This window comes from Electrona antarctica, assembly GCF_951216825.1.
Source record: "Electrona antarctica genome assembly, chromosome: 12".
In the NCBI taxonomy this organism is placed as follows: Eukaryota; Metazoa; Chordata; class Actinopteri; order Myctophiformes; family Myctophidae; genus Electrona; species Electrona antarctica.
The window spans coordinates 15,699,409-15,718,102 of record NC_136793.1 but is presented as its reverse complement, the minus strand read 5'-3'; the positions used below and the strand labels follow the sequence as shown (position 1 = coordinate 15,718,102).

Here is an 18,694-nt window from a genome sequence, read left to right as displayed (position 1 = left end):
AAAACAATAAAAGGCGTAAGCCGCAAAAAAAATATCTTTAAAAAAAAATTATGTATTCAATCGATCCAAAAGGTGCACACCAACAAGTCCCATGTGACCGTCTCGCTGTGCTACACGGCCGTGGGCGGGGCCAACGTCAGCTCCGCCCCCCAGGTGGCGCGGGCCACCGCCCAGAGGTTTGTGGAGGACAACGAGTGGATGCAGGTCATCGTCACGGTGGACGACGGCATCATCCACTTCTACCTGGACGGGACGCCGATGCCCGGAGGACCCAAGAGCGTGAGGGGAGAGGCCATCGCTGACGGTGAGTTGTTTGAGGAGAAGGCATGTTAAGAATCTGACGATTAGAAGAACTGTGTTGTGCTGTAACTATAGAGTATCCTCTAATAGTGATTATTCCATTGATTACTTTTTCGATTAATCAAATAACCGAGAAGAATTTTTTTGGATTAAAAAACAATTATAAATTGCTCTGTCTGATAACTATTTTATACTTTATCGTACAGCGATTTCCCGCCAATCTATCGGCTTGCAATGCTTCGTAGATATGCTATTTTAATTAATTAAATGTATCCATTTATTTAAATGGATAATAATACTAATCATTGATAGTTTGACTAAAGGTGGCCTTACACTAGCCGATTTCTTTCAATCTGAAATCTGATAGCACCACACACTACAGGATAATCGGAGCGGGGCAGAGCAAATATCAAACATTCTTGATGTTGATCGGGCCGATCGCGCTTTGAGCGGTCGGGCACCCCCCGAACGTCAAAAATGTCCGATTATCGGCTAGTGAAAGGCCACCTTTACTGTTGAACTCCTAGAACTGTTTAGGGTTCATCTGGGTCTGTGTGGTGTTGGATGATGAAACCTAGCCATCATAGTTCTAATTAAGTCTAACGGCCCTGCTTCACTTATTAAAGTGACAAAAGTGACAAAATGTCATGACCTCACTGGGTTTCAAACTATGACTTCTACTCTGAATGGTAACTGGAATGCTCGCCTTAACACACGCTCGCCCCCTTTATTTCCCCCGCCGACCACTCGGTAGGTTCTTATTCTTGTATTTGATTTATCTGAGAATAAGGTTAGAAATAAGTTTAGGGTTAGGCATACTTTTTCTGGGGTTACGTTTAGGAATAGAGTTAGGTTTTGCAGAGGTTAAGGTTATGCTTAACAGTTTAAGAATAGTTTACTGAGGTTACGTTTAGGAATAACAGGCAGAGCAGTTCCGCCGGCTGTACGCCCGAGGCGACTGCGTTTGGAGGCGAGTGTTCTGGTATTCCTCTGAATCAGTTCCTGCCTTTTAAAACCCTGTGCAGTAAATCCCAGCCTTCCAAATCTCTCCTCTCAACGCTGGGGATTTATCAGCTCCTGTTTGTGTCGTTTCAGCAAAAGACGCTTTGCGAGGGGTCGTAAATGTCGTTTCAGTTGTCATTACGTCTTTATGAAGATGACATCAACGGAGGCGCGTGTGTGTTTGTGTGAGTGCGCGCGAGGCAATATTCTTTCATCAGTCTTTTAGCCCAGGGGTTCTCAACGTTTTTGGCCGGGGACCCCCGGAAATGCTTTGGCAATGTCTCGGGACCCCCGCCCCGCCCCCTCCCGACCCCCAATATAAATTGACTGCTACAATAACCTTAAACCATTTTGGGCGGGAACCCCTTTTGGTGTTTTAAGCATTGTTATAATTTAGCTATTGAAAAATAGCAGATCTACAAGCTCATAGCGCGCCACCGAGTGGCGCGCTACGAGCTTGTAGGTCTGCTATTTTTTTTTTTTTTAAATAATTTGGGGACCCCCTAAAATAATTTGGCGACCCCCCGAGGGGTCGCGACCCACGGGTTGAGAACCCCTGTTTTAGCCCACATATGGTATGTTAACTCACTCAAACTCACTACGCGTACAGCATGCACATTCACACACAAAGTCATGTGACACACGCATGCTCACACGCACCTCCCGGTCCCTTGCCCATCCATTGTTCCCTTCCAGAAGACTATGTGATGCTTGACTGAGCGCTTAGCCTCTGCGCTCTGCTGGATACTGTTACAGCAGTTGGGGAAGAAACAGCCCGTGTCTCTTTTCGTCTTTTCCTTCCCTTAAGCCTAGAAGGTAAAATGGCAGAAACTATTAAGCTCACAATGTGTCGCGGTGTCAACAACCAAGAATCAAGACCAACACAAGCACAAGCAGTGACATGGTGTTTGGAATTGTTACACCAATTGTGCATTCTAACATAATGATAATTATTATAAAGGCAGAAACAACTGAAATAATAACACAATGCAAACGACCGTATACAATAATGGTCAATTACAGGAGGTTGAAATGTGTGCAGGTAATGTGCAGACAAGTTAGTGTCAAAGCAGCAGCAGTGACCAATCTACAATGCAAAGGAGTCAAGTGATCTTCTAGGTCTGCTATTTTACCGTCGTGCCACTACTTGTATGAATCGAGCCTAATCAGTGAAGACAACAGTGGCTGTCTGTTGTGGAACCACATGGGCCCCCACTACGCCCCCGGAGGGCGGGGGGAACGCTCTGATGGCTCCTTAACTAAACTTCAGTCCCAGTGCAGATGAACATCCATCATGTCACACTGTGTGTGTGTGTGTGTGTGCGTGTGTGCGTGCGTACGTACGTGTGTGTGTGTGTGTGCGCGTTAACTCTGTCTGGATCACACATGGATGGCTTTGTCTCGGGCTTTGTCTCTGATCGCCGTGGTGGACTTCCTCCACTTGTGTTGTTGCCGTCGATGGGGAGATCGAGGCTCCACCGGGTTTTCAAAGTACGCTCCCCCCCCCCCCCCCCCCCGCAGACAGGCCACCATGCATGTATTCACCTTGAAGCCAGACCAATCTGCCAGTGCAAAATAACGAAATAATACCCGTCGGCAGATTACAGTTGTGGACACGATGACGTTTCCACCCGACAGAGACGACATGTGTATACTCAAAGCATTTTTAGGGAATAGATCAACTATTTTTCGCTATTTTCCTATAGCCAGAAAGATGATGGCTATTTTGGGGGTCCTCGACATGTAAATGTTCGGGACTCCCTGCGATCTACAACACCGGCAGTGTTGGCTTTTGTAGCAGGAACAATAGGAAGCCTGAAACCGTGGCCGTTTTATCCTGTCACTGCTCTCATGGATAATTAATGTCCTTTTTCCCCAACTAATAGGTTATTATCATCGTGGTGAATGTACAGTAATGAATGAATGTACAGTAACACTCTGGGAGACAGAAGTCTGCCTCGGAATGTTTGTGGGGGTTTTCTGCTTTATTGACTGAAGCCTTCCTGCTTCCCAGACGGTTAAACAGATTTATAGATGGCTGCCAAAATAAAAGAGACCTCAGACTAAATGAAGGGTATCTATTAAAAACAGAGCTGTGGCATATTGGGTTCTGATGTGGGGTCTTTATACTGTACCTCCTCGTATTGGGTTCTGATGTGGGGTCTTTATGCCTCCTGAGCCACTTGAGGTCTCACCCACTCCCCCCCAAGAGGGAGGCGTACAGATGCCAGGAAAGCCCTTGTGAGGGATTACCATCCTACTGTAATAAAACGTTCTTATCTGATGATTAACGCACTCTACCATACAGATTTGACAAAATGACATTTTCCTCATAAAAAAAGTGACATAGTTTTTATTTTGAAATTTCACTAAAGGATACTCCCTTGAGTTGAAACAACTCGTTTTCAAGGGGGTCCTCAAATCGTGTCACTTTAAATAGAGTATACGTTTGACAGAGAAACTTTCACTTGTTGAGTAATATTTGACCAGACTTTGACTCAACTAGTGGGGTTAGGTACTTTGTCCACTCCACTACATGCATACCAGGCATTGATAGAGCCAGTGCTCTGTGGTACCCATGTTTAAAACGCCTGCAAGACTTTGGGGCGCTTCTCCAGTGTCCTGAGAAAGTAGAGGCATTGTTGTGCCTTTTCCGCCGGCCGTACGGGGTGTATAGCTACGTACATCCCAGGTGAGATCCTCTGTGATGTGTACTATTCACTCCCATGAATGTGAACTCACTGACCCTCTCCACTGCAGCACCTGACCTTTGCCCTTTCCCCCATTCTTCCACTGGAAGTGGAGGCGGAGCAGAACTTCCCCACAACCAGAGTGTAGAGTAGGAGAGCAGCGACACGCTTTGATCTCGCCGCAAAGCGGGTGCCTGTGGGCTATAGTTCCAAACATTGCTCCTATGGCTGGAACTATCCCATTGAGATAGAATGAGCACTTCCGCATCCCATTGTTAGAATGGGAGTCATCGCTGACGATGATGTCACCAGTTCCACCTGTTGTTCGTGGTCCAATATGCAAATTAGCCACTTTGATTTGAGCAGTGGTGTGGTGGGTAGTAGGACCTTCCATGTGGATATTTGCATATTTGAATATTCATAGGTCCACAGTTTCTGAACGAGGGAGAAGTAGATGCACGTTCAAGAGTTTAAGAGTTTTCTTAACACATACTTTAACCAATCTATATGGTACACTAGTACTGTACGTTATTGCAATATCACTAGTACATGTGCAGTGGTTGGAGGTGGTCTCTCTCTTCCATTAAGACATTTAGACCCTGGTGTTGGGGAGGACACCTACGGGTAGGTAGCATAGAGTATATAAAGGATAGAGACCGAACTGGAGCACTAGCCCCGCCCCCAAGCTATTCATTTCGATGAAGTTGCTCAGTGGCGTTTTGAAGCACCCGGAAGACTGCCGGAAGTACCTCCTCCGGACCTCAAATTTGAGGTCCGGGGTGACGTATGGGTGACGTAGGGAGTGATGGTCCTACGTGTTCGTGCACGGGTCCGTCTGCAGTCCTTCCTCTTACCACTAGGGCCCAGAGCTTCAACGTTGGAGCGCCTCACTGGCCCCTTGGTAGGTAGGCTAGGTAGACATGCCTGAAGCTCACGAGCTGAATATTTCCCATGGCCTGGAAGTAGATGGTGTTACAGTTGTAATGACCTCTCTCTTTCTGAGGAGAACCACAAACTTGTGGATTGGAAGCTTCAACGTTTTTTTAAAACAAAACAAAATATGGCATATATATATATATATATATATATATGTTTTTAGCCCGAGATGAAAAGAGGTATTTCATGTCTCCCCGGCTGGGACCCAAACTAGTGAAAATAGCCATTTGCATTGTGAGCTTGTACGTCTGTCTATTTTCACTACTTCTTAAAAATACATTTGAATTTCTTTGACTGAATTTCTCTGTATGTTTTATTTTTATTATAATTATTATTATTATTTCTTTGTTGACATTTATGTCTGAAGGCTGACTTAAAAAGTCAGCCTTCAAAAGTGGGCTGTAACATTGTGGTGAATTAGGTAAAGCAAGTGGTGACATTGATCCGGTCCTCCTTCCCTGATCCACAGGACCGGCCGCGGTGTTCGTGGGCTCCGACCCGGAGGGCGAGCGGCGCTACGCGGGCCTCCTGCAGGACGTGCGGCTGTACCGCGCCGCGCTGGACCGCGGCCAGATCCACGAGCTGCACGCGCAGCCCGCCAAGACGGACCTGCGCAACGTGTCGGGCTACCTGCGATACCGGCAGAACGAGCGGACCAAGTCCTTCGTGGTGGAGGTGCGCGACGACCAGGAGGCGGAGCCAGAGGAGGTGTTCTACCTGCAGCTGGTGGCGGTGAGCGGCGGGGCGCGCCTCCCCCTCCCCCGGCCCACCGCCACGCTGCGTGTCATGAAGAGCGACAACGCCAACGGTGTCTTCGGCTTCACCGGCGCCTGCATACCCCAGGTGAGTCAGTCGTGTGTGGATGGGTGTGTGTGTGTGTGGTAAATGGTAAATGGTGCATTTATATATACATAGGTTGTGCATTACATTCACCCATTCACACACACATTCATACACTGATGGCGGTGGAAACCATGCAAGGCACCAACCAGCACATCAGGAGCAATTAGGGGTTCAGTGTCTTGCTCAAGGACACTTCGACACTAACTCTGGGGGAGCCCGGGTTTGAACTAGCAACCTTGCGGTTACCATCCAGCAACCTGTGTGTGTGTGTGTGTGTGTGTGATTCAGATTCATATACCACCAGTGACATCATCGATGGGGAATCCAAGCTAATAGAAACTGCAGGCTTTCTATTCCTGAAAAGTTGCAATGCGATAATGGAAACCATCGTTCTCACGATAATGAAAATCTAAATATCTTTAAAATAAATCTTGTTTTAAAAATAAATCTGCCTAACGATGATGTCACTGGTGGATGGGTTTCTGAACTGCCCCCAGACTGAGTAGAGAAACATTGTGGTATTTTATCATGAATATTAGTGAGGACCAATTATATGAAGAGGTCCTTTAAGGAGGCATTGGCTCTCAAGGTGGGGTCCGGGAACCACCGGGGGCCCTTGGGAGGGTTCCAGGGGGTCCCCAGCAAAAGTAGTTCATGTTGTAGCATCACAATAATTAATACGTTGGCTAATCAATAAAAAATCTACATTTCTGCTCAATCTGCAAATCTACATTTCTGCTCGTCCAACTTCAACCTCCTCCTTGCCCCCGTGACTAATCCCCACACCATGGGCATTATGCTCCCCGACCATTTGGGAACCACCCATGCTTTTAAAAATGGACAAAAAAAAGTTCCAAAACAAAGCTTTTGCTTAGTCTTTTATAATTACTTTTAAATCTACTTTTTACACCAAGACGGGTCTTATGTTGTTACAGAATGTATGCCACTGTTTTTAGTAGCGCACAAAAATGTAAAATGCATATACATAAAATGTATTGTTATTATAGTATCCTTGTGCAGATTAATGCACAAATAAATAAAAAACAAAACATTTGAAGCTCCAAAAAAAAAAAACAATATTGTGAAAATATTTCCCATGCAGGGTCCCAAAACATGTTCAGAAACATTTTCCAGGCATTTCTTTAAAAAAAAATCTATTATTAACATAACAAGACGCGATAGGGCTCACCTGGCTTAGTTTCAAGCTTCTAAATGGCTAATACATGACCATTTTGTCAGCACGGCTTTGACACAGAGTCGTCTCTGTGGAGCGAAAACGTATATATGTATATACTGTTACCTACAAAGGACGTGTAACGTAAACCTGTTGGATTGTGAGTGCATGTCTTCCTGCATATTTCATGGGCCTTCACGCCCGACTGGCAGGGAGAGCGTGTTGTCCCGTCTTTAGTTGGATTGGACCCGTGCCGCTGGCGCATCTCTCCTACGACCCCCCCCCCCCCCCCCCCCCAGTGTTGCCATGTCTGCTTATTATAAGTGACTTTGCACTGGTTTTTGTTTTGTGTAAAGTTGCTTGTAAATTATTGGTGTTTGTGGTTTGCGTTTTTTATGGGGGGGCTTGTTTGTAAAATGTAGCTGCTTGGTCCTGTTTCCTAATGTTGTTTAAAGGTAGTTCAGCCAAAAAATGTCTTATTTAATATCAATTACACACCCCACGAAGCCTGCTTTTATCGCATTCCTGAGTCAATAATTCAATGACCGGGTGGCCGGGCAGACTCCTACTCAGTTGAATCCATCGGTCATCAAGGTATTGGCTTAGAAATGCTATAAAACCCCCCAAAATCTCCATGAATTCAGGACTTCATGGGGTGTGTAATTAATTGATAGAAAATAATCGAAAAAGTCATGTTTTGGGAGAACTACTCCTTTTATTAAACCAGTGGTTCTCAAACCGCTGGATTAAAGGGGGAAAAAGGCAATGCTTGTGGACTGTCCAGTGCATAGCGGATGTCTTCATGATGCTGCCTGGCCCTTGGACTGTCCAGTGCATAGCGGATGTCTTCATGATGCTGCCTGGCCCTTGGACTGTACAGTGCATAGCGGATGTCTTCATGATGCTGCCTGGCCCTTGGACTGTACAGTGCATAGCGGATGTCTTCATGATGCTGCCTGGCCCTTGGACTGTACAGTGCATAGCGGATGTCTTCATGATGCTGCCTGGCCCTTCTCCTTGTGGACTGTACAGTGCATAGCGGATGTCTTCAGGATGCTGCCTGGCCCTTGGACTGTCCAGTGCATAGCGGATGTCTTCATGATGCTGCCTGGCCCTTGGACTGTACAGTGCATAGCGGATGTCTTCATGATGCTGCCTGGCCCTTGGACTGTACAGTGCATAGCGGATGTCTTCATGATGCTGCCTGGCCCTTGGACTGTACAGTGCATAGCGGATGTCTTCATGATGCTGCCTGGCCCTTGGACTGTACAGTGCATAGCGGATGTCTTCATGATGCTGCCTGGCCCTTCTCCTGTTCAATGGACTGTACAGTGCATAGCGGATGTCTTCATGATGCTGCCTGGCCCTTCTCCTGTTCAATGGACTGTACAGTGCATAGCGGATGTCTTCATGATGCTGCCTGGCCCTTCTCCTGTTCAATGGACTGTACAGTGCATGGCGGATGTCTTCATGATGCTGCCTGGCCCTTCTCCTGTTCAATGCTTGTGGACTGTACAGTGCATGGCGGATGTCTTCATGATGCTGCCTGGCCCTTCTCCTGTTCAATGCTTGTGGACTGTACAGTGCATGGCGGATGTCTTCATGATGCTGCCTGGCCCTTCTCCTGTTCAATGCTTGTGGACTGTACAGTGCATGGCGGATGTCTTCATGATGCTGCCTGGTGGACTGTACAGTGCATAGCGGATGTCTTCATGATGCTGCCTGGTGGACTGTACAGTGCATAGCGGATGTCTTCATGATGCTGCCTGGTGGACTGTACAGTGCATAGCGGATGTCTTCATGATGCTGCCTGGCCCTTCTCCTGTTCAATGCTTGTGGACTGTACAGTGCATGGCGGATGTCTTCATGATGCTGCCTGGCCCTTCTCCTGTTCAATGCTTGTGGACTGTACAGTGCATAGCGGATGTCTTCATGATGCTGCCTGGTGGACTGTACAGTGCATAGCGGATGTCTTCATGATGCTGCCTGGTGGACTGTACAGTGCATAGCGGATGTCTTCATGATGCTGCCTGGTGGACTGTACAGTGCATAGCGGATGTCTTCATGATGCTGCCTGGCCCTTCTCCTGTTCAATGCTTGTTGTCTTCATGATGCTGCCTGGCCCTTGGACTGTACAGTGCATAGCGGATGTCTTCATGATGCTGCCTGGCCCTTGGACTGTACAGTGCATAGTGGATGTCTTCATGATGCTGCCTGGCCCTTCTCCTGTTCAATGACGTCTTTGGTGGGCAAGACGTTTTCCTCTTACGTCTCAAGTCTTCTTCTTCAATTGGGCCTTGTCAAAGCCCGAGATATCCTTGACTCCATGTCTGGATCCCCAAATTAAAATGTATTTGTACATGGTATCCCCCCCACCCCCCTCCTCCCATATAAAAATATGTTGTGCCAGGGACCCCTGTACCAGATTTGTGTTGTTAAAAAATATTTGCTCTTTCTTTTTCTTTTTTTTCAAGATTTGTTTGAAAATCGCAGGTCTACAAGCTCACAATGCGTCTCTTCATGATGCGTTGTGAGCTTGTAGATTGGCTATTTTCAAATAGCCTATGCATATAGGACAGGTTTAAAGTGCTCATGTGGCTTATATAGTCGCTTCTTGTGGGCTTGTTTTCTTAGACCTGGTTGCTTAATCTGGCAACCCTGGCTCCCCCTCTCAGGTAGAGAGGCCGACAGCTGGCAGGTATGTGGGTCTGCTGCTGCTTAGCAAGGCATTCCTATATAGAAGCTCCTGGAGCAAGAAGAGTTCCATCGCTGGGCGGGCGCATGCAGGGACTTCTAGAGTTGCACGGCGCTCCGTCAGCGCAACAGGTGGCACGGCTAGGTGGAAGGGAAGGGCATTCCATTAGAGGTAGTAGAGGTTTTATCTACGCCCCGAGGGGATACTGGCCTATCGGGTTGGCCTCTCAACCAAATCACTCTGAGGCTGTGCAGGAATTAAGGAAGGCCGTTAAGGCAGTTAGGACTAGAATTGGACATCTGCCCGACAGCAACAAAATAAGGCTTAAGTGGTTAATTCATCATAATGTATTTTTGTACCGTTTTGGGTCCCGGGATGCACCAACCTAATTTTGAGCCAAAACGTTTTTGAACCCCCCATATGATTTTTTTAATACATAAAAAAAAAAAAAAAAAAGAAAAAAGACCATTAGTGCATCAGAAGTAATCGACACACTATTATAATAACCGGGGGGTCACGGCCTGAAAAGGTTGAGAACGACTGCGCTAACACACATGCTGCGTCGTATTGGTGTGTGTTGAATGCATGTCCTGTCCTGTAATGTTCTGTCTAGTTGGACTATAATGTGAGATCTGTATCTCCAAGGACGTAGTCGCAGTCGGCTGTCGGTTTGTTCTGTTTTAATCGTTTTCATTTGGGGGTTTCTGTCTCTGAACCCGTGCCAACGAAGTTAATTCCTGGCAAGACACCTTTCTTGGATCTCTGTGAGTTCCTGACTGGGTTCCCAACTCTCTCTCTCTTCTTGTATAGCGCCCAAACTCAATCTGTTCTCATTCTGTTGTGTTTTTAACGATCATTTGTTACTTCCGCCGGTAATTAATTCACATTTGATGTCATTCTTTCTGTGTAATGCCTCCCTCTGCTCTCTAGACCACGGAGGAGGGCTCCACTGTGTCGTGTGTGATCGAGCGAACGCTGGGCGCTCTGGACCTCGTCTACATCAACTATACCGTGACGCAGCTGGACGTTGGCGCTGACCACGCAGAGAGCAGCCCGGCTGAGCGGGACTTCGCCAACGCCACCGGAGCCGTGCTCTTCCTGCCCGGACAACGATCCGAGGTGAGGGAGGGGGAGAGAGAGAGAGAGAGAGAGAGATAGACACAGAGTGAAAGAGTGGAATGGAGAGGGAGGGAGAGAGAGTGAAAGAGACAGAATGAAAGAGAGTGGAATGGAGAAGGAGGGAGAGAGACAGACAGACAGACAGAGAACCCCAAGGGCTCAACATCTTTTCATCAATCATACATGAGCTGGGAATCCCCGCAGAGTTCATTGGCTTGGGTCAGCTCAGCCCTGTGGCCATCGATGCACAATAACCAGCTGAAATGTACATTCACAACTTCACATCTATTCTGTAGGCCTACTGTGTGTATGTTTCGGTTTGATAGCACGGTAACAAATCTCTCTCACTATCATTGTACCTTTTATATCTTAAAACAAAATACAATTACAATGTGATTAGACCTCCAATATTTAGTTTACATAGGTGCTTTAACAACAATGATATGTACACCACAACAATATATGAATGCTGTTATCTTTAAGCTGTCGCTCATTTTTCAATGTTTGTTGATATCCAGCCCCACCTAGTGGTGTGTTGGTCATGGGTTTAATCAGGCTTTCAACAGGTGTCCAATGATGAGGCTTACTGTAGATATGATATCCAGAAAGCATATACCCTACAAAATAACACAAACTGCATTATTATGAATAAATGGTAAATGGTGCATTTATATAGCGCCTTTATTTATCCAAGGTGCTTTACAGAGATTGTGCACCAACCTGCACATCGGGAGCAATTAGGGGTTCAGTGTCTTGCTCAAGGACACTTCGACACTAACTCTGGGGGAGTCCGGGTTCGAACTGGCAACCTTGTGGTTACCATCCAGCCACTCTACCCCTGAGCCACTGCCGCATAAAGTGACAGATCGAACAAGATTGAATTACTGTACACGGCATCACAAGGTTGAAATACCGAATGACTGGACACAAGGTTTTATCACACATCTCTGTCGGGTGGAAACATCATAGGTCCACTGTTACTGTCACTACGACGGCAATGTTAGATATAGGCTATTTCCCTGTGTGTGTGTCCAGGTGCTAAACCTGCTGGTGGTGTTGCGACTGCAGGTCGCATTTACTATGAAATCATGCATTTCCCATCAGTCAGTCAGTCAGTGTATCACTCAAAATCCCCATACATGGGGAAAGCCCTTAGAGTATATATGAATAGAGACGGCACCGGATTTCTCCTCCCATCCACTTGCATTAAGTTGCTCAAAAGCGCATGAGGCGATTTCACTCCTCCTTCCGGGTAGGAACAGAGTGCATTCTGGGATGGATTGGACCCATATGGTGCTTGCGTTCACGTGCGTTCACGTATGAAACAGCGTTCACGTGTCATCATGAGCGTGCGCAATGATAGTCAACGGACCAGCACGTTCACGATTTGGGTCCAAACTGCAATACCAAATTCGGCCACTATGTCCATTTCGCCTCAGGGTTTCCTCTGGGTGCCGTCTCTATTCATATATACTCTAAGGGAAAGCCCCCATATGGTACCCAGGTCTCGTGACATCACGTGACATCAGGGATGGAGATAGTAATAGTGTAGTAATAGATGTCATAGTAAATGTGACCTGCTGTCGCAATTTAGCCCATATATGGAGATCCATGATGTCATCAATATTGGCCAGCAACTCTACATCTGACCTCAAACCCTTAGAACTCCATATATGGATATATGTCAGAACCTGTTCTGACATTCCATATGTTGATCCTTCCCCATCCATCCTTCCTCTTCGATGGCCCCCTTTTGACTAATACCTGTCCATTTAAACTCTAGACGGGCCCGCCCCAAAGTTATTAATGCAGCCGCACCCGGCAGCCGGCCCGAAAATTAAGGCCCGGCTCTTCCTGGGCCCTCATCAAACCCTGTACACTCAAGACACTGCCCCCGCTGCCACCCTTAGATCTCCATATATGGAGCTGACCTGTTCTGACATTCCATATGTTGATCTGACCTCATCAAACCCTGTACACTCAAGACACGCAACGTATATGGCCAGTACAGAATTCAATGTTGATCTGAACCCCCCATGCCAAAGCGCCAGCGCTCGCCCAGCAGTCTGCTGTCACCCAGGTGGATGCGTGCACGCGACCTCGCCCTTAGGTGTCTTACTGGTTTATTCTCCTGTGTGTGTGTGGCCAGGTGCTGAACCTGCTGGTTGTTGGACTGTATTTAGTGTGTGTGTGTGTGTGTGTGCGTGTGCGTGTGCGTGTGTGTGTGTGTGTGTGCGTGCGTGTGCGTGTGGTGGTGTTGTATATGGTGTTGGTGTTGTATATTCTCCTGTGTGTGTGTGACCAGGTGCTGAACCTGTTGGTGTTGTATATTCTCCTGTGTGTGTGTGACCAGGTGCTGAACCTGTTGGTGTTGGACGATGACGTCCCAGAGCTGGCCGAGTCTTTCCAGATCGCGCTGGTGTCGGCGGAGTCAGGTGACAGGAAGCCGGGCTCCACGCCGTCCAGCGGCGCCAGCATCGACCCGGAGAACTCCATCAACACCGTCAGCGTGGAGGCCAGCGACCACCCCTACGGTACTGACCCAGCCTCGCTCCGTTGACTGACTGACTGACTTGAATACTTTATTTGGCAAGAAGTAGGCCTACACCAGTACGGTTATACGGTAATGCTAAAATGATACGAGAAAATTCTGATTTAGTCTGAGTCTTAGGGCTAAACCCCTTATCCCTAAACTACTTTGCCTTTTTTTACTATTTTGAAAAACATTTTTGAGTAGTTAAAATAGCCAACCTACATCGACACGTTGTGAGCTTGTAGATTGGCTATTTTAACCATTCAAAAGTAGTTTAGCATGGACGAATATAGAGCCCCTAGAGTCTTTAGAATAACACAGGGGTTCTCAACGTTTTTGGCTGGGGACCCCCGGAAATGCTTTGGCCATGTCTTGCGCCCGCACCCACTCATACACGCACCCCTCAGTGTTATTTCAGTGATTCAGCCTGAACGCTCATTAATTTCAAACGCTGCTATTTATGGTCTTATCAAATCCATGTTCATAATCTTATTGAGTGGTAAGCAGCTTAGTGTTGTTGAGCTGTATTTAGTAAACATATTTTTTTAATACAAATTACGTTACAGGCTTGCTCCAGTTCCAGCCCGGCCCCCCGCCGGGGGAGGGGCTAATCCCCCCGGCGTCGGACCCCGCCCACATCACGGTAAACGAGGAGGACGGCGAGGTGCGTCTGCTGGTGGCGCGGGCCCAAGGCCTTCTGGGAAGGGTCATGGTCGGATACCGGACGACCCCCTTCACAGCCTCCAGTCCCGAGGACTATGAGGTCAACAAACATCTCTGTTGTTGTTAATGGTTTCACATTGTTTCATTTGGCATTGAATTCTACTGTAGCAGTGGTTCTCAAACAGTGGTCCAGGGACCATCAGTGGACCTTGAAGGGTTTCCAGGTGGTCCCCAGAGAAATGGAGAGTTGGTAACCAAAACGACCCTTATAGATCTTTAACTCTTGAGTACATAAAATGAAACCAAAATTGTATCCAACGATAACAAAATATTCTAGGTTTTGGGTCTGAGAGGCCAAATCTCATCTCATGGTCTGTGGCTCAAATGCTGAATAAATAATGGACCTTTATATGAAAACCACTGAACTGTAGGAATGTTCTCTCCAGGATTCTGATGAAAGCATGGAGACAAATCAAATCACATTTGATAAAAGTTCATGATATATTGTCGCTGTCTGGCAGGTGTTTTTTCATAAATGAACGGCGCTATACTTGGATCATAGTACTACAGCGTCACACAATTATACTATAATTATACAGACACTATAATTATACATCGGAAAAATGCTAATATGACCCATGCAACACAGTTGGAAAAAGGTATAAAGGGGCTGTCTTGGAATCGGAAGGTTCCCAGTTTGATGCCGGGCTCCCCCTGGCTTTGTGTCGACACCTAAACTGTTCTGCTGATGAGCAGGCTGATGCCATGCAGAGTTGGCTGTGACATTGTGTCAGCGTCAACGCAGGAATGTTCCCTTTTTAATAATGTTTCTCCACTTTTTGAAAATTGGAAGTACTCCAGTAAAACTTCCTCAAAATTGTACTTAAGTACAGTACTTGAGTAAATAATGTACCGGTACTCAGTTACATGTCCACTACTGCTCCGCGTACGTACAGGACTCTGAGGGCATGCTGGACTTCCTGTCAGGGGAGAGGTTGAAGTTCATCAGCGTGACTGTCGTTGACAACCCCGTCCCTGAGCTGGACAAGATGTTCAGAGTGGAGCTCTACAACCCTGAGGGTGGAGGTAGGACCTTATACCTTAACCCCATTTAGAGCTGACGCTCATTCTACAAATGCCTTCTAAACCACTAGTTCTCAAACTTTTTTTAGTGTCAAGGACCCCAACATTTTAAACGTTTAAAAAATATATATAATATCCAATTTGTCGCTGTCGGGAGGAAACCACCTAACTTCATTTTTGAGGTATTTGATATTATTATTATTTTCTTTTTATAAATCAATGCTATTGAACACCCTTTGTGTGTTGGTTAAAAAAATATGGAACCAATGAACGCTATTGAAAAGCACTTCGGACAAAACCTTTTAACTCCATTGGACCCTCAAACTGTTTGCAGCTGGGGTGCCTGATGGAGGGGAAAGGAACTGGTTGGAATAACTTGTTCCTTCCATGCGCTACGTCCAACCAGGGAAACTCCCCCACTCCCCGTCAGGTGTAAAGGAGCGACTTGGACACTCATGCTTTAAGGAAGCATGAGTTCAAGTCTGTTGCTCTCCCCAGGTTGGCGGAGGGTGTGTAGAGCCCAGGATCACATTAGATGATTGACACAGGGGTGAAAATTGGGTTACAAAATCGTGGGATAAAAATTATAAAAAAACAAAACTCTTTGCTAAAGCAGCTACTGTAACTCCACCACCTCTCTCCCTGTCATGCTTCACAATATATAAAGTCACAATCCCAACTTTGATGAGGCAGTATTGCATTGTTTTAAAAATAAAATGTTCTCTTCATTTCCTGGAGAGAGAGAAAAAAATATATATATGCACAAAACATTCTCAGATGGGGGTCCCACGTCCAAATATATATCATTTTGGGGGTCCTTGACACACTAAAAAAGTTTGCGAACGAAAATTTGAAAGCCCTTTGATTCCTTATCCTGTAATGTAGAAGTTGAACTGACCCTGCATTATGTTTGTTGTGTGGCGTTCTGTGTGTGTTGCTGCCGTGCTCCTGTGTGATCTACCTCCTCCTCCTCCTCCTGTGGAACACATCGGATATTGTGGGATCCACTGCGATCCACGTCGGATGTGGTTCCGTCCCTGTGTGATCCCTCCCACTCTGTGTGTGTGTGTGTGTGTGTGTGTGTGTGTGTGTGTGTGTGTGTGTGTGTGTGTGTGTGTGTGTGTGTGTGTGTGTGTGTGTGTGTGTGTGTGTGTGTGTGTGTGTGTGTGTGTGATCCACCATCAGTGGGTCAATTCTTTCAAAGTGAAGGAAGTGGTAGTGGAGAGAGTGATAGTGACTTCCTGCTTCCATCCTATCACCATCATGGTAAGTCCCCCCCCTTCCCCTTCCCCTCCCCCGCCTTAATTTCCCCAAACGTCACTGTGCTTCCTTCACTTAGAGTATATATGAATAGAGACGGCACCCGGAGGAAACCCTGAGGCGAAATGGACATAGTGGCCGAATTTGGTATTGCAGCGCTGGGCCAATTCCGGGTCTGTTGACTATCATTGCGCCGTTTCATACGTGAACGCTGTTTCATACGTGAACGCGTGCAATGATAGTCAACGGCCAGCACGTTCACGATTTGGCCCAATCCATCCCAGAATGCACTCTCCCCGGAAGGAGGAGTGAAATGGCCTCATGCGCTTTTGAGCAACTTAATGCAAGTGGATGGGAGGAGAAATCGGGTGCCGTCTCTATTGATATATACTCTAAGTTCCTTCATGCTGCCTTTCACTGACGTGTCATTAGCATGGATTGTAATGATCATCATCAGTTCATTCATGGACTGAATGAACCACTGCACAGACCCCAGGCATGGTGTTGGTTAGCAGTGGTATAAGGGGGTGACATGGGCATATGTCACAGACCTTAGATATCCTCTCTGTCGGGTGGAAACCTCATATGTCCAAAACTGTTACTTTTTACAGATTCAAATTCAAAAATCGCAAAAGCAGCAGATCTACAAGCTCAAAACGTGGCGCTTTGCATCGCATTTTGAGCTTGTGGATCTGCTACTTTTGATGCTTTTGTGTGATGATGTGGTGTGATCAAGTTGCGTGTTCATTTACGATAAAACAAGTGTTGGGGGACTGGTGTTCACTCAACCATTCACAAAGAAAGCTAAGCTTCCATTCCTGTTAAGTGAACTCAGCCATAATCCGATTAAGTGATGAGATACGATGAGATGAAATACAGTAAGACAGGATAAAACCTTCTTAAAGCTGCAGTCTGGAACAAGACGTTTATTTTAACAAATCTCTGTGGCATAGTTTGATAATTCAATATAAGTGGGAGGAATGTGCTAATGTCTGTAGGCCCTATGCTAATTAAATAATGAAACAATAGAAAAGTCCTCTGATTAGTGAAACAAGCAATAATTTTGTCTTGGTGATTAGCAGCTTAGCATTGTTGCGTCACTGCAAGGAGGTGCTGGATTCAGACCCAAATGGGTGTGTGGAGTTTGCATCTGGTCACTGTGTTCACGTTTAACTAAACTGTATTAACTAACCATCTTGCTGAATAGAGGGAAGAAGACAGTGTACATCAACATCACTATGAATTAGCTCTAATGAAAATTACCGTTCTCATCCTATATTAAGATTGCTTAGAAGGTGGCTGGATGGGCTATTTCTCCAATCCGCACCAAACTTAGCACAAACACTGTGCCCGGGGCCCCCGGGGGGCCACAGGTTGCTCCTGTCCACACTAAATTTGGCACAAGCACTATTCAGGAATGGCCCATTGAATAGTCACACAAAAAAACTAAATTGCACACATATGGGGCACTACAGCAGTGTTTAACAATTCAAATGAATACAACTTGGTGCTCATGAATGCAGAGGGACATTTTGCAAAAAAATCCCACCCTTTTCACATTGGCCTGTTATTGTGCCACCAGCAGGTGGACTTTTGCAAAACACATCTTTGGAACAAAATGCCTCAAATCATGACCTTGAATGTCAAATTGCCATCAAAGGCGTAAGAAATGGCACCCTTTTCACATTGGCCTATTAGCGTCCAGGAGGCCACAATAACCTACCTGGCCCGGTTGAGACCTGTGCTCCGAGGAGCACTTAGTTCTCTGTGTACTACTACTATCATCTCTCCATGTCACCTACTCTGATGGTTACATCAGTGTCTAGTGTAATCTTATTGCACTCTATAAGAAACTCTTAAAAAACCCACTAATGCAGATGAATGATGTGATACTGTGTCCATCCATATGCAGCCAGCCTGGGAGTGGCCTCACACATCACTGTGACCATCGCTGCCTCCGACGAGGCCCACGGAGTGTTCCAGCTCAGCCCACACTCCCTGGCTGTGAACGGGACGGAACCTGAGGATGGACGCAGCAACGTGGTTCTCCTGGTGGTTATGCTGTTTTATCAATGGGTTTTTTGGTAGACAATAACGAGTACACACACAGTGGGGGTATTTATTGATCCATGGAAAGCTTTTGATACAATTGACCACATAATACTGTTGAAAGATGTTACAGAATTATGGAATTAGAGGTGTTGCTTAAAATTGGTTAAGTATTAGTATGTAAATGTAAATAACGTTAATTCAGAACTTGGGAAAAGTCACCTTTGGGGTAGCCCAAGGCTGGACCCAAGTGGTGGGTCCAAAGCTTTGTATTCATTATACAATTTGTAGGGCATCAAACTTGTTACATTTTGTTAATTTTGCTGATTATACAACTTTATTTTGTG

General features: G+C 46.2%; 1 protein-coding gene across 1 annotated transcript in view; it reads left to right on the top strand.

The window, feature by feature from the left end:
* The window catches only part of adgrv1 (adhesion G protein-coupled receptor V1), a gene marked incomplete at its 5' end in the record, with an annotated part of 297,728 nt that overhangs the window by 47,959 nt on the left and 231,075 nt on the right, over positions 1–18,694 (top strand). The window contains 8 exon segments of the mRNA XM_079516851.1: positions 73–304; positions 5,398–5,771; positions 10,571–10,759; positions 13,113–13,293; positions 13,859–14,055; positions 14,912–15,041; positions 16,224–16,304; positions 18,211–18,350. Of these exon segments, the coding sequence (XP_079372977.1) occupies positions 73–304; positions 5,398–5,771; positions 10,571–10,759; positions 13,113–13,293; positions 13,859–14,055; positions 14,912–15,041; positions 16,224–16,304; positions 18,211–18,350 (1,524 nt within the window).